The following is an 18,510-nucleotide window of genomic DNA, read 5'->3' as shown; positions in this document are numbered from 1 at the left end:
GTGTGATTTCCTACAAAGTAATTTTTTTCTCTGGACTTTAGTTTTCTCACCTTACTTATATTGAGCATAATGATATCCCCAAAGAATCATGAAGTTGTAAGCATCAGACGAGATCATAGATGTGAAAACCCTTTGAACTCAGCGAAGCCCCACAGAAAGTATATTAACTTCTAAGTGTATAATTGGGTATTCTGCTACTTAATGGATCCTTTGGGAAGGCAAAAAAGCCTATTGTAAATTCAGGTATTTTATATTCCGTTTCAAAGTGTATTACCCATGGATGAGCTGCTTTCTTAGACTTTGAGTCTTCAGTACAAAAGACCTTGCAACCCAGTGCAGCTTGTGCAGCCAGCTGTAGGCCCCACACTCTTTTCACATCCAGGTAAACCTGGAGTCCCTGACATGAGCTTGGTTTGTTTCTTGCTATTTATCTGTCATATTACAGTTCGAGTACTTCCTCACAAATAGCCTCTGGATATCTCCAAGAAGTCAAATTCCTTTTTACGTGTACGTTGCAAGTTCCTAATAGCAAGTGAAAGCTGACAGACGTTGTTAAAATTCACTATGGTCTCTGAGGGAGACAACGCACAGATACTTTTCCGCTTGTGGAGTTGTACGGTCAAGGATAGAGGAGAAACACATACACATGCAGTGAGAATTTAAGCTCTCTGCCTGAATATTAAGTGTCCCTGTGAATCGTGGAAATAAGAGGGAATATAAGAATTGAGAGGGTGATAATAATTCAGGGCTAGGAAAAGCTACCGCATAAGCAGGTTCGCTCCTGCCTGCATTCTTTGCTGAGAGTAAGCATGGTCACACCATTGCTCTGTTAACCAGCCCTCCGTGATTCCCAATTTGCATCAGCAGAAAACCGCAGCAAAGAACCTTTCCACTCTCGTCACCCCCGTCCTTCGCACTCCCTGCCCTGCAGTTATGTCGACTCACTTGCCCCTTTTCCAGATAGGCCAAGCTCTTGCGGTGTGCATCCTCTGCTCAGGTGACCTGCTGTCCTCCTTCCCACCCTTGTCTGCGGTCCTCTCCTCTCAGTCCTCCTGATGCCCTAGGCTGTGTGCTTCTTGTTGCTCCTGCGTGCTGTGATCACGCCTCTCTCAGACCACATTGGGTTGTATTGATTTGTCGATGCTTCTGTCTCCTTTCAGTATATTTTGGAGGCAAAACATTGGTTTTATTCTTTATATTCCCAGCTTGCTTAGTGCCTGTTACAACAATGGATAAAGGAACAAATGAGTGGGTGAAGGAATAAATGAAGTAGTTCCTCAAGTATGACTGCCTAAGTTAGGTAGCAGGCATAGGAAAAAATACTGTGAGTAAAGGTGCTTTTTATTTTTAACCTCCCATTGGAAAGAACAGTAATGATTACTAGAATTTTGCCATGAATCTAATAAACGCTTAACATTCTTAATGTTAGAAGGACAGATCACCCTGGAGAGTCTTCGTTGTAACTTGAGCCCTAACCTGTTAAAGCAGGTCTACCCACCAGGCTTCTATCTGTAGGCCTAATGCGATTGAACCTGGGTCGCATAGCAATGAATTAAGTATTACTTCAGCAACAACTCGGTTCATAGTTTAAAGGACGGCCCATGGAGTTAGGGGTGGAAATACATTACCTGCACTCATACCATGAAAAAATCTTAACATTAGGTTCAGAAACCTAACTTAGAAAGACAGTTTTACAAAATGCAGAAAATAAAGAGTTGGAACAAACCTTTGCTAAGAGACTGGTATATTTATTAGAAGTTGAGTTCGCCTTCCCAACTGGGCTTTTTTAGTCCCATTTTCATGACGGTTAATTAACCTGCCAAGAGCACACAGCCAATTTGTGCCTAAGTCAGAATTTGAACTCCCTGTCTAACATACTGCCAAAGGAAAGCTTCAGTCATGTCAGAGAAAATCATGAAGAGTCTCTCTTGACCCTTCCGCTGGGAGCTAGAACCTCAGTTGCAGTACATAGTCCCCTTCCACTGCGATTCTGACTTCTTCCTCTTTCCATTGATGAAGCTGGGCTTTCACCCCAATTTCTCTCTCCCTCTTCCCATCTTTTTTTACATTGTTCTTTTCGTCTTTTACTTTTGTTTTTTGTTTTTTCTTTTCTACTACTTACTAAAATTTTGGATCTTTTAATATCTTAAAAGTAAAAAATAGCATTTTAATTTCATCCTCCTTGAACAAAGAGCTAAACATATTGAACCGGTGGTATCTATAACAAACATCCACATGTGAATAAATAGATTAATCCAGAGGTTTGATTCTAAAATGTTTTGCTTTTCTAAAAGCTTAAATATCTTGGGCTATTAAGTGATCTTTGGATTCTGAAACCCCCAAATGTTGAAATTTGTCTACCTTATTTTTCTTCTTTTGTGCATAAAACTTGAGTATAGTTACAGAGCAGGTAAAAGCTGAATCTCGAAATAGTTCCTTTTGTTCTGTGCACTCTAAAGAAGATACGGTATCGAAAGGTCAACCCGATGAAAACATTGCTGATACATCACCTATTTTCAGTACAGTGTTATGCACTACAGACGATTGTAGGTTACAGAACAGCGAGTGTGCATTTGCTACGACTGGTAGGCCTGTTGGAAAATGTCAAGGAAGTGCCTAGTCCTATCTTTTTAGAATGAGAAGCTCTGTAGAAATTACCAAGAATTTGGGAGAGTTTTCTCATAACCATGAAGGAAATCGTATTTTTACTACTAATTATGCAAAAGCTGAATGAAAAATCAGCTATGTTTGGCATAGGTTCTATCCAAATGATAGAAATTTCCATGAATTTCCTAGTCCTGTCTGGAGTTCTCTCTCCATGTGTGTTGATTTTGGCCCAGCTAGGCTAGAGTTTGTTAAAATGTAAAATCCAGCATCAGTACTTGTTTTCTTCCTCTAAACACTCTCTGCCCATGTACATGTGATTAGCTGATTTTTCATTAGCTTCTGCATAATTAGTAGTAAAAATACAATTTCCTTCATGGTTATGAGAAAACTCTCCAAAATTCTTGGTAATTTCTACAGAGCTTCTCATTCTAAAAAGATAGGACTAGCCACTTCCTTGACATTTTCCAACAGACCTACCAATTGTAGGTTTTATTTTTTCTTTATTTTTTTTTTTTTTTTTTTTTTTGAGTAGCAGTCCATCTCTGTTTCTCTTCCAGAGTCATTGCTTTTATTTGCCCTAAGTTACCTGAAGGTTACCAAGTATTACCCTTCAGGCAAGTCAAGAAAAGAAATGTATCATTTTTAATATCAGTGGACCAACAGGAAAATTATTGTCCAGAACCCCAGTCCTAGACTGAAATTTTTCCACTTCTTAAAGAGTTACCCCAAATCTGTTGGTACTTTGGATTTCATCTCTTCAAAATGGAAGTGGTTAGTTATTTCAGGCCAGAGGGTATGTTGTTGAGTTGTATGAGGGGAATTCATATATGAAATCTTAGGAAGGGAGACAGAATGAGGAGGAGGAAGGGGGGAAAAAAAAGAAGGAAGGTGACAGAAAAGAAAAAACTCTCAAGCAAAAACAGTTTTCATTCCATGACGTGAGTAACAGCAGTAACTGTTAAACAAGATATTGGAACACACTTACTTGTTATTCATCATCCTCTCCTGCCTCTAATAAGATGCTGAATAATAAGTGACTGTTTTCTTCTTTTTATTTTACAGAGGTCAGAGATCAACTCCACTCACCCATGATGGACAGCCAAAAGAAATGCCACAGGCTCCTGTACTTATTTCCTGCGCTGACCAGTGAAGCGCCCTTTCATTGTAAAACATTGTGCTTTACCTACTACCCTAGCCTTGTCTTTACCGAGGGATGCTAGTGAGTCCAAGTGGTGGAAAATATAGACTGCAAACAAGTGCTTGTTGCCCCACATGGCCCAGATTCACTTGAAGCAGAAGTTAGCATCCGGGCCAGTTTGTTCTCTGAGAACCCAGAATCTTTGAGGGTGAGGTTATCTGTCTGATATTGAGCAGAAACAGAATGATCCTGGAGCTTTGCTTTCTATTGAAGGCTTTTGACAGTAATAGGTGGTAACTTGGTAAAAGGCTGCCTTTACTGTAGCTCATCCAGCATCTCTTTTACCAACCAGAGAGTGTGAAACTAGTTTCATATATTACCTAGTTATTCTTTCAAAACAAAACAAAAACTGACGCACTGCACTAGTTATTATTAGATATTCTTAGTCTTTTTTGTACATGGAGATTTAAGTTCTAAGATGGTTTATATAATAGGTTATACCTACATTTATATTGTAGAATAAATATTGAAAAGCCTGTTCCAGAGACTCCTAGCAGCATGGGCAGGCAGATGTACCATTGTTAGCGGTGTATGCTCGGCCTCGTGGTCCATATATTCTGCACTTTTATATTTGCCACCAGAGTGGTAGTTTGCTGGCAAAAGAGAAAGAGAGAGGGAGAGGGAGAGGGAGAGGAGAAAATTACAATTCTTACAATCTGAATTTTTTTCTTAGCCTTGAGCGACCATGAAGAATTTGCTTGAGGCAAATTGTGGCAAATATTTTCCCAGACAGGGGAAGAGTCCTGCAGATTACAGATTACTGATGTTTTCATGCCTTGAGGATTATTTTATTTTTACACAGGGGTCTAAGTGACCAATGGATTGTTCATACAAACAACAAAAAAAAAAGACAAAAATATTATTCAGAAGTGACCTTAGTATTACTTCACTATTCTAAACACATTGAAGACACTCACTTCATGTGGACTTGGAGCTACAGACCTTTACATCTATCACAGATTGACTGGACGGGTTGCAATTGCTATGCACAGCCTAATTGGCACTGCAGGTTTTTAGAGCCATTTCGAGTTTGTATTGTTAAGGAGGTATTGAGTCAATGATGAGGGAGGTATGCCTGACCAGAGTGGGACTCTCAGTCATAGATCCACCTGCAAGTCTCTTTCCTTTTTGTGTTGTGTTGCTTTTGAACGTAAAACCAACCATACATATGCCAGCACCAAGTAGATTAACTGGCTTTAGAACATTCAACATATTGACTTAACCACCTGATGTTCACAGTGTCTTGTTTCCTAGCAACAGATGCAAAGTGATAAATCAAAATTAGTCTGAGGCTACAGATTTTACAGGGTATTTGTTCTATAGCACAAAGTATTTCCCCACTCTTGCATCACAGCACAAACTACCAAATTTTGATTATTGGATTCCAGCAATAATTTTTAATGGTTTTCAAACTGGCGGAATTTTGACAGTGCTAGTTCGAGTTTGAAGCTTTTGAATTAGATCTCTGAATGATGACAGTTTACATGGTTTTATCTAGCTTTCTTATTTATACTTGACTGAATTATAATGATTTTTTTTTTCTAATTGTAATTTGACTTAATAGCCATACAAAAAGTGACTCTATTCGTACTGACTAGGTTTAGCTTCTCATGGTTGTAGATGTTACTTTAGTTCCGGTGCTGGAAAATATGTACAACATACTAACAGGATTGAAAACAAATAGAGGTTTTTCTTTTTTCCAAAGCAGGTAAAGAGGGTAGCAAAGCATCGGAACGATGTCCTGAAAAATTCATATTCCTGGTGGGCATGGAGGAAGAAGGAATTAGTAAAAGGTTAGCCCAAAGTTACAGCTTAAGCCCATTCACGTAGGAATAAATCAAGGGAGCAGTTCCAGATTTTAGCATAATAGTTCTACTATGATGCTGTTTTATTAATATTTTCTAAATTTCAGAACAAAAAGTGAATGTTTGAAATTGCTGGGTCCCAGTGTTGGTGGCTGTTGGAGTTTTGGACCACTCGCTAGCAGTGATTTGAAAATTGTAACAAGCTAAAATCCAAAACGAAAAACCAACAACAAAAATTGTGTGGTGCAGAACATGCACCTTGACAATGGTACTAACTTGTTACTCTATAGAACACATTAGAATAGATCTATTTTTGCCAGAGCACCCTCCTTCAGTCCTCCGATTACATTTCACTAGAGTTCCTTAAGAGATGGCTGTATATTCATGGGACCTTTTTTAAAAAAAAAAAAAAAAAAGCAAAACAAAAGATTACTTTTTTTCTATGTGATTAATATCTTACTTGATCTGCTTTTCCTAAACCTCAGTGGCTTTTCCCTTAAGCAGGGTTGGGGGTGGGAGGGCAACTTAACTGGATATGACTGTTTTCAGATACTTTAAAACAAACCTTTTTGTAGAAATGCTTAATTTTTAAGCGGTTAGGCACTGAGAGTAGCAGAAATCCTGCAAAGCTTTATAGTTCCTTAGACTCACCTTGTCGATTCTCCGAGTGAAGTCTTGATTTCAGCAATTGTGCTTCTCATGCCCTGAATCTGCTGGAGAGGAGTGTTGTTATTTTCAGGTAACATTTGTTAGCACAAATATTTCAGACCAATATGTAGTGCTCTCCTCCACACCCCTTGTTACCATTTTCATTTCATTTCTCTCATTCTTTTTTATTTTGGAAAATCAGATTGCTATAGTGTATCTTTTAATCTGCCAGCAAATGCCATCTACACTAACATTTGTCCCGCAGCATCAAGAGAATAAGTTGTTGCACCTTATATATATCTCAAGCAAACCAAAATATGATGCTCTTCTGCTCTGTTTTATTCTAAATTGTTGTATCATATCTTTCTAAAACCATTCTGAATTTAGTTGAAATTATCAATATTTATGCTTTTAACCTTAATTTCTGGATTCAAGCCTGTATATAAATCTTTTGAAAAAAAAAAAATTGTCCTCGCCCTTCTCTGCAATGCTGGAAGTAGAAGATTTCGTCTCAGATGGAGACGCAGTACTGTTCCAGTTTTCTTTAGCCTTTTATTTATTTAGTTATTCTGGGTATTTCCTATGTGATTTTGAAGTGTGTAGAGTATATTATAGTAACTGAAGCTGCAGCTCTAAGAAGCTGAGTGAAAGAAAAAATACTGTAAGACATCCTTAAAGTTTTATTTGTTTGGGTACTGTATATGAGATCAGGAAAAAGAGAAATGTCCCACAGCCACATTGGAAATACAGGTTCTTGTCCCCAAATTAGGTCAGTTCCCAGATTTTAGATCAAAACTGTTAATTCATTAACATCCCTTTTAAAAGATAAATCCTACTGTTGTAATTCTGATAGTCTTTTTCCCAAAAATATCAGAAATATATTTATTTAATTCTGTCAGATGAGCTTTCCACCGATGCCATGTCGCAAAGCCATGTTAAAATAATTCCCACGTTATCGTTGTGATTCTACTTCCTGCCATCAAAATTGCTGGAGAAAAAAAATAGTGATGGAACACTATGAACAAAAAGGAGCATCTGAACTGGTCTGGTTTTTAGAATCCAATGTGTTCAAATCCTTTTGTTTTCTTAAGTCAGATGCTACTGTAAGTCAGATGAAATTTTGTTTGCACTCTGCAGTCTTTGGCTCAATGTATGGAAATGTTTGCACCTATGTAAAGTCTCAAGCTAATGATACATTGCTACAGAAGAGGAGTAAGCTGAAAACTGAATGGCATGTTTTGTTTATAAGGTGGGGAGGGGAGGGGAAATACCAAAAAGCTCTGTTCCAAGTTTGGCATTTGACATTAATGTGAAGCAGTGGGACCATGCTGCCTGCTAAACTACTGTATGAATCATTCGTGTTCTGAAGACGAGCAGCTGGAGGCTGGAGGATGGCATTCCATACAGCAAAGAAGCACCACCACTTCGCCTGGGAAAAGGAAGGAAATCGCAGGAGGCCTGGAGCCATCATCTGTAAAGGGGATGTTGGGGGTGTGATGCTGTGGAGGAGAGTCACCTTTGATCGCACTGCTCCACAGAGCCCTCATATAAGGCCAATCCTAATGGGCTACCTCGGCTTTAAAAGTTCATTTCAGTAAGTCCTGTTTCAAAAGTTTGTCTTTTTTTTTGGCTTCTACCTTCAGTGCCACTATTTTCCACTGCAGTGTTTTGACTTCACAAACCACCTGCTCCAGAGAGAACAGTGTATTGCTGAAAATGGGCAGTAGAAGCAAATGCTATTGTTATATTTGACCTGTAAAGTATTCAGAGTGACTGGTAGGTGTAGAAATTCAGACTTAGCTCTCCCAAATAGCTCCCTATTTTGCACCTTATAAAAAGTATACTAACTGTTAATTAGATGTTGCTTTTGTTTATACAAGCATTCCCAAAGAATTAGATACGGATTTTGAGTTTTTTGATTTTTGAACATTATCTTATTTAGACTAACAGCATACTTAACAATTTTAAAAGAAGCTCTTCAGTTCATCTTACCAGATGTGTCTGGCGAAGTATTCAGGGTTTGATGGACTGCTTTGCTTTCGTTTGGAAGTGATAGCTAAGTTTGTTATACTCCATATGAAACAACTTTGTTGGTTTCGCTGAGGACATTATCTTCTTTACATTTCAGAACAAAGAAACAACAAGCGTGAATAGAATGACAAATGTATTTGAGTCCCTCATAATCCCCATCTGTATGTGCTATCCTTTCCTTCAAATACATAAATGTCCATCTTTTTTAAAAAAAACAAAGGTTCCTCTTCTGGCCAAATTTAATCTGTGGTGGTATTTATACTCTTAAATTGAGAGAGGAAACCTTGTGGTTAAAAATTCTGTGTCCGCTGTTTTCCTTTTGCAGTCAGTGGTCAAAACTGATCATGCCCTTAAATCAATTTTTATGCACAGAGCTGGTTATGGTGAATATTACTACTCCCTCCAAAGATTTCCTGATAACTTGGGCCAGAACTGGTTACCGAGTACCAAGGATCTAATTCAATGCCTCAAAACTCTTCCACCCACAATGCAAATCTTACCTCACAAGCTCTAACCTAAATCATAGACATGCACGTTTCGTGCATTAACACTGATTTCGCTCTGTGGCCCACCAGAGGGGTGGGCTCACGTCCCCTGACTCCTCACATTAGTGCCTCAGCTCTAAGAGCCGTGGAACAAGGGGGTAGGGCAGTCTTACGATCTGGAGCTCAGCAACGTTTTTCCATTTCATTAGCACTCAACAAGTCTCTTGCTCTCAGGAATCTGTCAGAAAAAGAATAAAATCACCTGAGACTCCACATACCAGATTATAAACTCTTCTCATAGGTTTGAATTGCTTACTTACATGTCATAAATTAACCACAGCTTCATTTGACCACCAGGGTCTAAAATCTCTTGACAGTTTCAGCATGACTGAATCGCTCATGGTTTTGTTTTTCTTTTTCTTTTTTTTTTTATTTTGCTTTCAGAAATTGGCTTGGTTCTCTTTAGAGTTGGTGTAAACATGCCATGTAATAAATGATTTCCACTTAATGGTACAACAGAATTATTGCTTTCTTAGATGTATGTGTAGTAAAAGTCAATATACACATTTATATAATTTCTTTCTTCAAAATCTTATACCTAATTTGATATTTCTAAAAATTGCACATGTAAGTCATGTGTATAACATGCTAAAGTACTTTAACTGTGATCTTAAAACAATAAAAATATTTAATAAAACTTTGAAATATTTTAAAGATATTATTCAAATATATTTCTTTGTGTTCACACTACTGGCCATAGAGTATGTGCCTTTAATGTACCATTTTCACTAAAAACAGTAGGAAAAATATTAATAAAAGTAAGATATTTCAACTATTCTAGAACATCGAATGGTGTGTCCCCATAAACTGTGTTCGCCTGTGATTTGCCATTGTCTGGGCAGCCTTGGTTGCTTTTTCCAAAAGTGGGGAGTAGTGATCGGCCCAATAGAAGAAGAGGGTATGCTTCGATAGGCCACTGGGGTGCCTTCCTGGGACGAATGATCAGAACACACCATTTTTCCCTGAACTAGGACAAAACTGTGGCAGTGATTTCATTAAGACTGTTCCCTAAAGTATAAACTTACACCTCAGATTTGGTGAATGTTCCCGAGTTTTTTTTTTTTTTTCGATCCTTTGGAAACTATACACATGCATGCACACAGCCTAATTACCAACAAATAGGCTTTGTAACCAGACAGTTCTACCCACGTACCATTGGGTTTCTTTTAACCTCCCTAATCTAGACTTAGTGATAGTGATGAAATATCCTCATGCCATCCCTGTGGGGAAGAAAAGAGTATATATGAAAATAAAAGCCTGTCTAATGGGTTGTACTGTGAGATACTCTAGCACACTACCTTTCCATTGCTGAGAATAAGGGTGTGTGTGTGTGTGTGTGTGTGTGTGTGTGTGTGTGTCAGGGAAAATGGGCTCCATACCAAAGATTAAAATTCTGTTAGAAAAAAAATGACAGGATATACATAAATATGGTTTTATGGTCCCATGTGGGTTACACAGTTGCATCCATCCTTTTGAATAGAACATAAAATCTCTTGCAAGGAAAATAAAGTGATTCTAATCAACAATCAGCTAAAAGTAATACTGCTGACTCCATTCCATACATATTTTAAAAGGATTTGTACTAAAAATTATGGATCATAATTGATCATAAAGTTTTTACCTTTTTGAAATTATAGGAATTTTCAAATACAGTATATGGAAAAGTAGAGAGGTATTTTGAACCCCATATAGACATAATCTAGCTTCAACAAATACCAACATTTTCTTACTGTTTTGTCTGTGTCTGTTTTCTCCTTCACCTCTGCTTTTCCCTTTTACCTACCCCAGAAGATATTCATATCCCAGAAATATTTCATCTGTGAAAATTATCAGATGAAGCCTTTAAAAGTGAATCTTTTGGTATGCACAGATTATAATTTTTAAAATATTTTCTCCTCATGATTCCAAAAATGTCCAACGCATAAAGGAACCCATGAACCAAAGTACAGAAGTGCTGAAGTGAAACTCATTTGGAATTAGACACTGTTTGGATTTCCTATCTCTATATTTACCCTTTTCTGATCCACAGTGTCGAGAGAGACTTACTTCATCAAAGAGAGCCCTTCTTTATGATGTCTGTTTTTTAGGAGGTAGGGGGAGGGTTGTTTATGATTCTTTTTCCCCACACCTAGTACTCCAAAGGCCCAAAGGCTAAAACAGATTTGTGTCAACTGTATGTTCTTACGTTACACCCGAGCAAATCAGAAGGAAAGCACCACACTCTTAAGTTCCAATTGAGAGTCCTTTACTGCCGGCGACCGAGAGCTCTCTCGCTCAAAATCTCGGCTCCGAAGAAGGGGCTTGATTCCTTTTTATACCTTGTTTAAGATAGGGGAGGGGGAGCCTAGCTGAAGCAGAATTTACAGAAGCAGAACAAGCAAGTTAGATAAGGAGGCTGGTGACTAGGAGGCAGAAGGTTCCTATGATTGTTGATTACCAAGGTGGGTATACACAAGCAGTTCCCATGATTGCTGGTTACCAAGGGGGTGGTATTCGGTACTTGCCATACAATCAATCAAGGTGGGTATTCACAACAGCAAGTGGGCTTGCCAAGCAAGATATGGTTACAATGGTTATATGCCTCTATAGTTCTACGCACAGCATGACCCAGCACAGTAGCATGACCCAGGTATGCACTCAAGGGAGAAATGGCAGGAGGGGTGAGGCGGAGGTTAAGATGGAGTCTCTCTGGCTCTCAGCAAGATGGAGTCTGTCAGGCTAACACAGGGTAGGTTAGCACACTTATTTTCCATTCAACACTATTCCCACTGCCTTTTTTTTTTTTTTTGCCCCTAAACTTACAAGAGAAAATGTGTTGGAGGGGTAGAGAGAATATTTTAGATAAGCCCTGGAAGGCAAGTTGCCAAAGGTTTTAAAAATCTGAAATGCTAGGTCAGTTGGCCCAAAATTAAAGCATGAAAAGAAAACTCTTTCTGGGAGAGATAAAAATGATAGTTTGGCTCGCTCCACTTGGAGATTCCTTACCCTAGGGAATTTTACAAAAGGTCATTTTGTTTCAGGGTTGCCTATAGGAGAGTCAGAAGAGAAAAATGTGAGGATTGAAAGTCTCTTAAGGATGATAGAGGATGAAAGGGGGAAGGCGGAAGTTTATATAAGATAGATTGTAGATATCTTATGTTTAGAAGTCAGAATGGTTTTAAAGCCAGCATGAAAATATGTGTAAGAAATATGCTCAAGTACAATGATCTTTTCTATAGTTGGGCATCGTTATCTATGGTACTTATAAAAGGCCAATTAAGCTTCAGATACAATTTATGTCCTCCAAAAATCAACATATGAAGCCCTGGAAAATAAAAAATTGTACTAGCAATGTAATAGATACAAAAACAGGTAATGATTTACCATATACTTTGAAGCATTTATTCAAATATAGTTAATAGAAAACTTGAATTAGTACAATAAAAAAAAAACATTTCTCCCAAGTCAAGATATATAATCCTTGAGATAAATACAGGAATAATTTAGACAATGTTTTATACAATTTAATATTTTCATTTTCCCATACCATATATCTTGGCTTGGGTATTTGGCAGTGTGTTAAAAATAAATTTAAAAGCAATATTCTGCACATGAATCCTTGAATACCTCAAACCTTTTCATACATAGTATATGAAGTATTTAACACATGAATGCTAGCCTCACCTGCATTGAAACCTGTATCGTATGTCAGTCAAAATCAAAACTGTATTGTTAGAATAAAATTGCTTACAAACAGTTCCTCATTCCATTACTATGTTTCAAAGACCATGGAGAATCATTTCATCGCCCATGCTTTGGCTTCAGAAGAGTTTTCTGTTACCCACAGCTCATATCATACACCCATAACAATAATCCATTCAGCAAATTTGCTCTGGATGTCTACTGTGTGCAAGTACCAGGAAGACATTCTAGCAGGGTTAGAGACAGCCTGTTGAAATGCAGCACCAATGAAGCTGGGAATCAAAGGCTGTCAGGGGAAAATGACATATGAGCTCATGGGAAACTCGATAATCTGCATTTTGAAGACATTAAGAAAAAAAATGGGTATGTGTTACTGTTCTTTAAAATTTTATTTTTAAAGCTTTTTCTCACAGAAAAGATGTTAGCACAAGGAAAAAAGGAACTGCTGAGACAAGGCCACAGAGCTCCAAGACTGACAAATATGTGATCAAAGTCTTTGGGGGAGATCCATCATGCTGTGTGTGTTTCCTTTCTGAGTGGCCTAGGATAAGGAACATCTCAGCCTGTCTGGTTCCAGGGCTGATGTCATTGTGGAGCTAGACAGCGCACCAGCTACAGCCTTGACAGAGCCCAGGAATATTTGGAAATGCAAGGTCAGGAAGTACAGCTCAAGCATTTGGCCCAGAAAGGAGGCGGTTCTGTCGCCAGATAGTGTGATTCCCCAACTCTTTTCTTTCTCCCTTTGCCATCCCCGTGTTTCATCACCTTAGTTCCAGCTCTCACATATTGCTGAATTCTAATCTTTTTCAATCGTTGAATTTTTCTCCAGTGATGGCACCCCGCGCCCACCAGAGCTATTTTAGATTTCCCGTTCTTTTTTACTTTTTTCTTCACTGAGAATAGCTGTAAGGTTTTTATGGCTGAGGGAATGACTCAAGAAATCTTTTGCTCTAGGAGGGTTCCTGGAACAAAAATGAGCTACTGTGAAGGATTCTCATTTTTGATGTGTGCTGCCCCCACTTCTTTTGGGTCTAAATTGGGCACGTGAGCCCTTGCTGATCCTCATCCTTAAAAAAGGACTTTACTACAGTAGGTACCTATTCTTAACAGAACTCCCCGGGATTACTTTCCCTTTGGGAGTAGGGAAGGTGTGGTTTCTACTTTTTAAACATTCACCTTAGTGTGGCCAAATCAAAATCCCCTTTTCTGGGATTGGTAGTTAAAGGAATTCTTTCTTGTAACTCCGAAAATATCTTTTAAAAAAGCAAAACCATCTCTCTCAGGTATGCAAGCTGCACTGTAATTTATGTATGTCTGCAGCAAAGTTTTAGAAATTTAGAGTTTAATTTGAAGTTCATCAGGCACCTGTCTGAGGCGTCTGAAGATTCAGTCAATAAAACGTGTGTTGCCAAAGGTTTAATTTGAACTTCCTCTCCCCAATTCCCAAAGATCTGACTTTAAGCAAGCGAGCAACATTTCCTAAGCACCTCATGTGTACAAAGGACTGGCTGGAGCAACAGGTAGGATGCTTGTCTTCAGACACCTCCACAGCGTACCTGATATGGCATCTAAAATTCTAACCAAAGTGCATAGGGGTTGACTCTAATAAGTATGCTACAGTCCTCCTGGGGACACGGAAATTGGAATCAGACCAAGATACTTTATTCTATATATGAGCATTTATCCATGTGAATTACATTTTTTGGTTCCTCTTTCACTCCCCAACCCACACATCCAGTATTCCATATGTCTTCTTTTATTTTTATTTTTTATTTATTTGTTGTTGTTTTGTTGTTGTTGTTTGAGACAGAGTCTCACTCTGTCGCCAGGCTGGAGTACAGTGGTGTGATCTCTGCTCACTGCAACCTCCAACTCCCAGGTTCAAGTGATTCTCCTGCCTCAGCCTCCCAAGTAGCTGGAACAACAGGCATGCACCAGCACGTCCAGCTAATTTTGTATTTTTAATAGAGACAGGGCTTCACCATGCTGACCTCATGATCTGCCCACCTCTGCCTCCCAAATTGCTGGGATTACAAGTGTGAGCCACTGTGCCTAGCTCACATGTCTTCTTTTAAAACATAAATGGTTTTCTGGTCTGGGTGTGCACTTTTCCTTTTCTGAGTGGTTTTTGTGTGACATTCTGCCACCGCCACCGCCTGCTCCTCAGCCAAAGATCTATTTTAGATAGAATCCGTCCCAGCTTTTGAGCCTACTGCAGAGAGCAGCAACATCAGTAATTAGTGGTGGCAAGATGAAGCAAGTCATACATTAACTGATGAATAATATTTTCCGGAGAATAGCAGGGCTTCACCCACATTCAAAGGGAAGGCAGAACTAACCAAGTGGCAAAATTCCACAGCGGGCGAGACGCTGGGAGACACTCCAGTCACTCAGCAGAGCACAGTTTTTCCCCGGCAGTTCACCTTGCCCTGCTGAGGAGCACTGACTGCTGTCATAATTCTTTAAGTTTTGGAACAGAGCCAGAGTTTCCAAGATTAAACTGCTGCAGATGAGCAGCACGATTCACACTTCTTAGTCCCTCATTTTTTTCCTAGTCAATTTATTTGGAAGTTAAAACTTTTTCATTTGAATGTTAACCTCATATTAGCTTTTCTTAATTTTACCTTCCAAACTTACAATATACCTACACAGTTGTGAGTTTCAGCATCAGACAGAAAGGTGGTCCATTGTCACATAAACAATGGCCTTGAACGCAAAAATTGCCATAATGCAAAAGCTAACAAATGGGCGCTTGTCCCATCCTTCTGCCTCTACTTTTTTTTTTTCTTAATACGGCTTTTTTTTTTTTTTAGCACTTATGTTGCACTAATTACTCCAGATGTTTAAATAGAATTATATGTGCTTCAGATTCACTCAACGGCCTGATCTACCTTTTCCATTTTTGAGAAAATGTGGGTTTTCGGCTGGGTGTGGTGGCTCAAGACTTTAATCCCAGTGCTTCGGGGGGCTGAGTGAGGCTGGAGTATCACTTGAGGCTAGGGATTCAAGACCAGCCTGGACAACATAATGAGACCTCATCTCTACAAAAAAAAATGTTTTAAATTAGCCAGGTGTGGTTGTGTGTGCCTGTAGTCCCAGCTACTTGGGAAATCGAGGCAGGAGGATCGCTTGAGCCCAGGAGTTCAAGGCTGCAGTGAGCCATGGTCCTGCCACTGCACTCCAGCCTGGGTGACAGATCAAGACCCCATTTCTAAAAAAGAAAAAATTTTCAAAATAAAGTATATGGGTTTATCCCCCTCCATTGCCCATGAGCTGCTGGTTTTACCGAGCAATCGCTTCTATAAGGTTGTATAAACCTAATTGTGTTCATTTCTACAGAACCTCCTTTTCTTTATCCATGCCAGATATGTGTGACTCAGTCTGTAAATCATTTGAAGACAGTGTCTTCTCCTAACCTCCTTGGACTTCTTATACCAGAGCTGGAAAACTATTTCTTACGTACCATCAGAGGCTGAATGTCTGGCTTCTTCCCAGATCAATAGGTGCACTGTCTCCCTGCAACAAGGCCCCCAGGGAACCACAGAGAAAGGAACTGCTAGGCAGCTTCACTTCATTTGTACATTCCACTTGGCTATGATTATCAGCCAGAGAATATTCTCCAGAGGTGGCTGAGGCCAGGTCTATTTCAAATGACTTCGAAAGGACGATGCTCTCATGGCGTACTTGAGAAAAATTGCCGGCTGCACAGAGGAAGAGAAGCGACATTCTGAAATGTGATAGTGAAGCATAACAGTAAAATGGAAAGCAATTTAAATGTATTACTGGACAAAAACCATTAGCTCAATGAACATAAATAACCTGATTGAAGAAGGGCACTGTTCCCAGATAACTTCTTGAGTTTGGAGGAAATTTCTGTCTTACTAGAGAGCCTCTGAGTGTCATTAGAGTGGTCTGTAACTGAAACGTGTTATCAATGAGTCAGATTTTTCCACTTGTGTAAACAACTCTATTGGAATTACTGTGACATTTTTGCAGGCAGGGAAGCCAACAACGACTGATACCACCAAAACCAGACAATTTTGCTTTCTGATTGAATGGCTGTCAATTCTTGACTGTTCCTCTCAGTTTATCCTCAGCAGATGCTGCCAAATACGTATTGACATCACCCACACCATTAACCACTCCGTTAAAGTCTTTGTATTGTTAATTCTGTCTTATTTAATTCAGCAAAAGCTAGAAGACAGATCTCTAGACTCTGGAAAGATGCAAAGCTCAGACACCCCAGTGCTGCTTTAGGTTGGTGGACCCAGGTAGGTGGAAGTTGTGCATGGAAGATGCCATGAGGATTATCCATAGTGCGTCGTCATCATAATTTCCTGCTACACTGGTAATACTCACACTGAAGACGCTTATTCACCTTTCCAGTGGTCCATGAATCTCAGGGGGTGTTACCCTCCTCCTGAGATTCAGAAGGTGGTGATCAGCAGCCCCCAGTAAATGTGTTCACAACTCAGCCAAAATGCAGTATGTCAGTTCATAGGGATATATATACACACACACACACACACACACACACACACACACACACACACACACACACACATATATATATATATATATATATATATATATATATTTATATATATTTACTTTGGTATTGCTCGTTTTGTGTTTGCCAAAGGAGGAGAGCTAGTTTCCAGGACAATCACCCTGGACTCTGGAAAAAATTTTTGAAATTTCTTGGCTCAAAGTATGTGCTCCCAGTGGGGGCTGGACCACAGGCAGTCCAGGATGGCGGCTAAGAACTGGCTGGAGAGCATCACCTCAAGCAAGTGATATGGGTGGGAGGACTGGGAACTCTGAAAGTCAGGATCTTCCTTAATACAAACCCTCAGCCCAGCACAAGCAGAAAACATACATTCCCCAGAAGTCAGTCAGGCTAGGAGGAGGGGAGCACATTTGGACAGGTCTGCAGCGCCTAACTAGTGCAATGCCTGCACATCTGTAATGTGGCCATGATAACATCTAACTCCAGGGGTCATTTGGGGATGCTATATTACATTTGAACAAACTGTGTGAACTCTAAAATGCTATATATAAATATAATGGTTTAAAAATTAGAATGCTTAAAGAGAGTTAAAAGAGAAGCCATAGACTGGGGGAAAAAATATGTGCAAAACACGTATCTGATAAAGCACTTGTACCCAAAATATATAAAGAAGTCTTAAAACTCAACAATTAGAAAACAACCCAATTAAACAGTCGGCAAAAGATCTGAATAGACACCTCAGGGAAGAGGATCTACAGATAGTAATTAAGCATATGAAAAGATACTCAGCATTATATGTCATTAGGGACTTGTAAGTTACCACAACAAGATACTACTATATCCCTATTAGAATGGCCCAAATCCAAAACACAGATTGTATCAAATGCTGGAGAGGATGTGGAACAACTGGAACTCTCACTCATTGCTAGCAGGAAGCAAAACAGTCTGACCACTTTGGAACAATCTGGTTGTTTCTTACAAAGCTAAACATATTCCTACCATACAATCCATCAAATGTCTCTAGATATTTAGCCAAGTGAACTGAAACGTATGTCCACACAAAAATCTGTAAATGAATGCTTATGGCAGCTTTTTTCATAATTGCCCAAACTATAAACAACCAATATATCCTTCAAGAGGTGAATGAGGAAACAGTGGTACATCCAAACAATTGACTCTTATATGAGCTATCAAGAAACAAACAGACATTCAGGAATTTAAATGCATATTGCTAGGTGAAAGAAGCCAATCTGAAAAGGCTACATACTGCATTATTAAAATTAGTGTATATCATATTGAGGGAAAGGCAAAACTATAGACACAGTAAAAAAAAAAACTGGTATTTGCAATATTCAATTTTGGGGGAGATCCAAGATAGCCAAATAGCAACAGCTCTGGAGTGCAGTTCCCAGCAAGAACAAGGCGAAGGGTGAGTGATCACATTTCCAAACAAGTTTTTACTGCCCACAGACCAGGAGAGTCCTA

At 39.1% G+C, this 18,510-nt stretch overlaps 1 protein-coding gene across 16 annotated transcripts in view; it reads left to right on the top strand.

The window, feature by feature from the left end:
* BBX (BBX high mobility group box domain containing) overlaps positions 1-9,606 on the top strand; it is a 276,803-nt gene extending 267,197 nt beyond the window's left edge. For 10 of the 16 annotated variants that reach the window (XM_032299198.1, XM_032299195.1, XM_032299191.1 and 7 more), the window contains one exon: positions 3,670-3,796. In XM_032299198.1, coding sequence (XP_032155089.1) covers positions 3,670-3,757 — 88 coding nt within the window. In that variant the 3' untranslated portion in view covers positions 3,758-3,796. Of the gene's footprint in view, positions 1-3,669 lie in introns of all 16 variants that reach the window. The other 6 variants (XM_032299188.1, XM_032299204.1, XM_032299203.1 and 3 more) reach the window with 1 other exon arrangement.
* Positions 9,607-18,510: the final 8,904 nt, after the last annotated feature.

Source organism: Sapajus apella, unplaced genomic scaffold (assembly GCF_009761245.1).
Source record: "Sapajus apella isolate SASKATOON/1434 unplaced genomic scaffold, GSC_monkey_1.0 scaffold40, whole genome shotgun sequence".
Classification (NCBI taxonomy): domain Eukaryota; kingdom Metazoa; phylum Chordata; class Mammalia; order Primates; family Cebidae; genus Sapajus; species Sapajus apella.
Note: the sequence above shows the minus strand (reverse complement) of the source record. Positions and strands in the feature narration are given on the sequence as shown.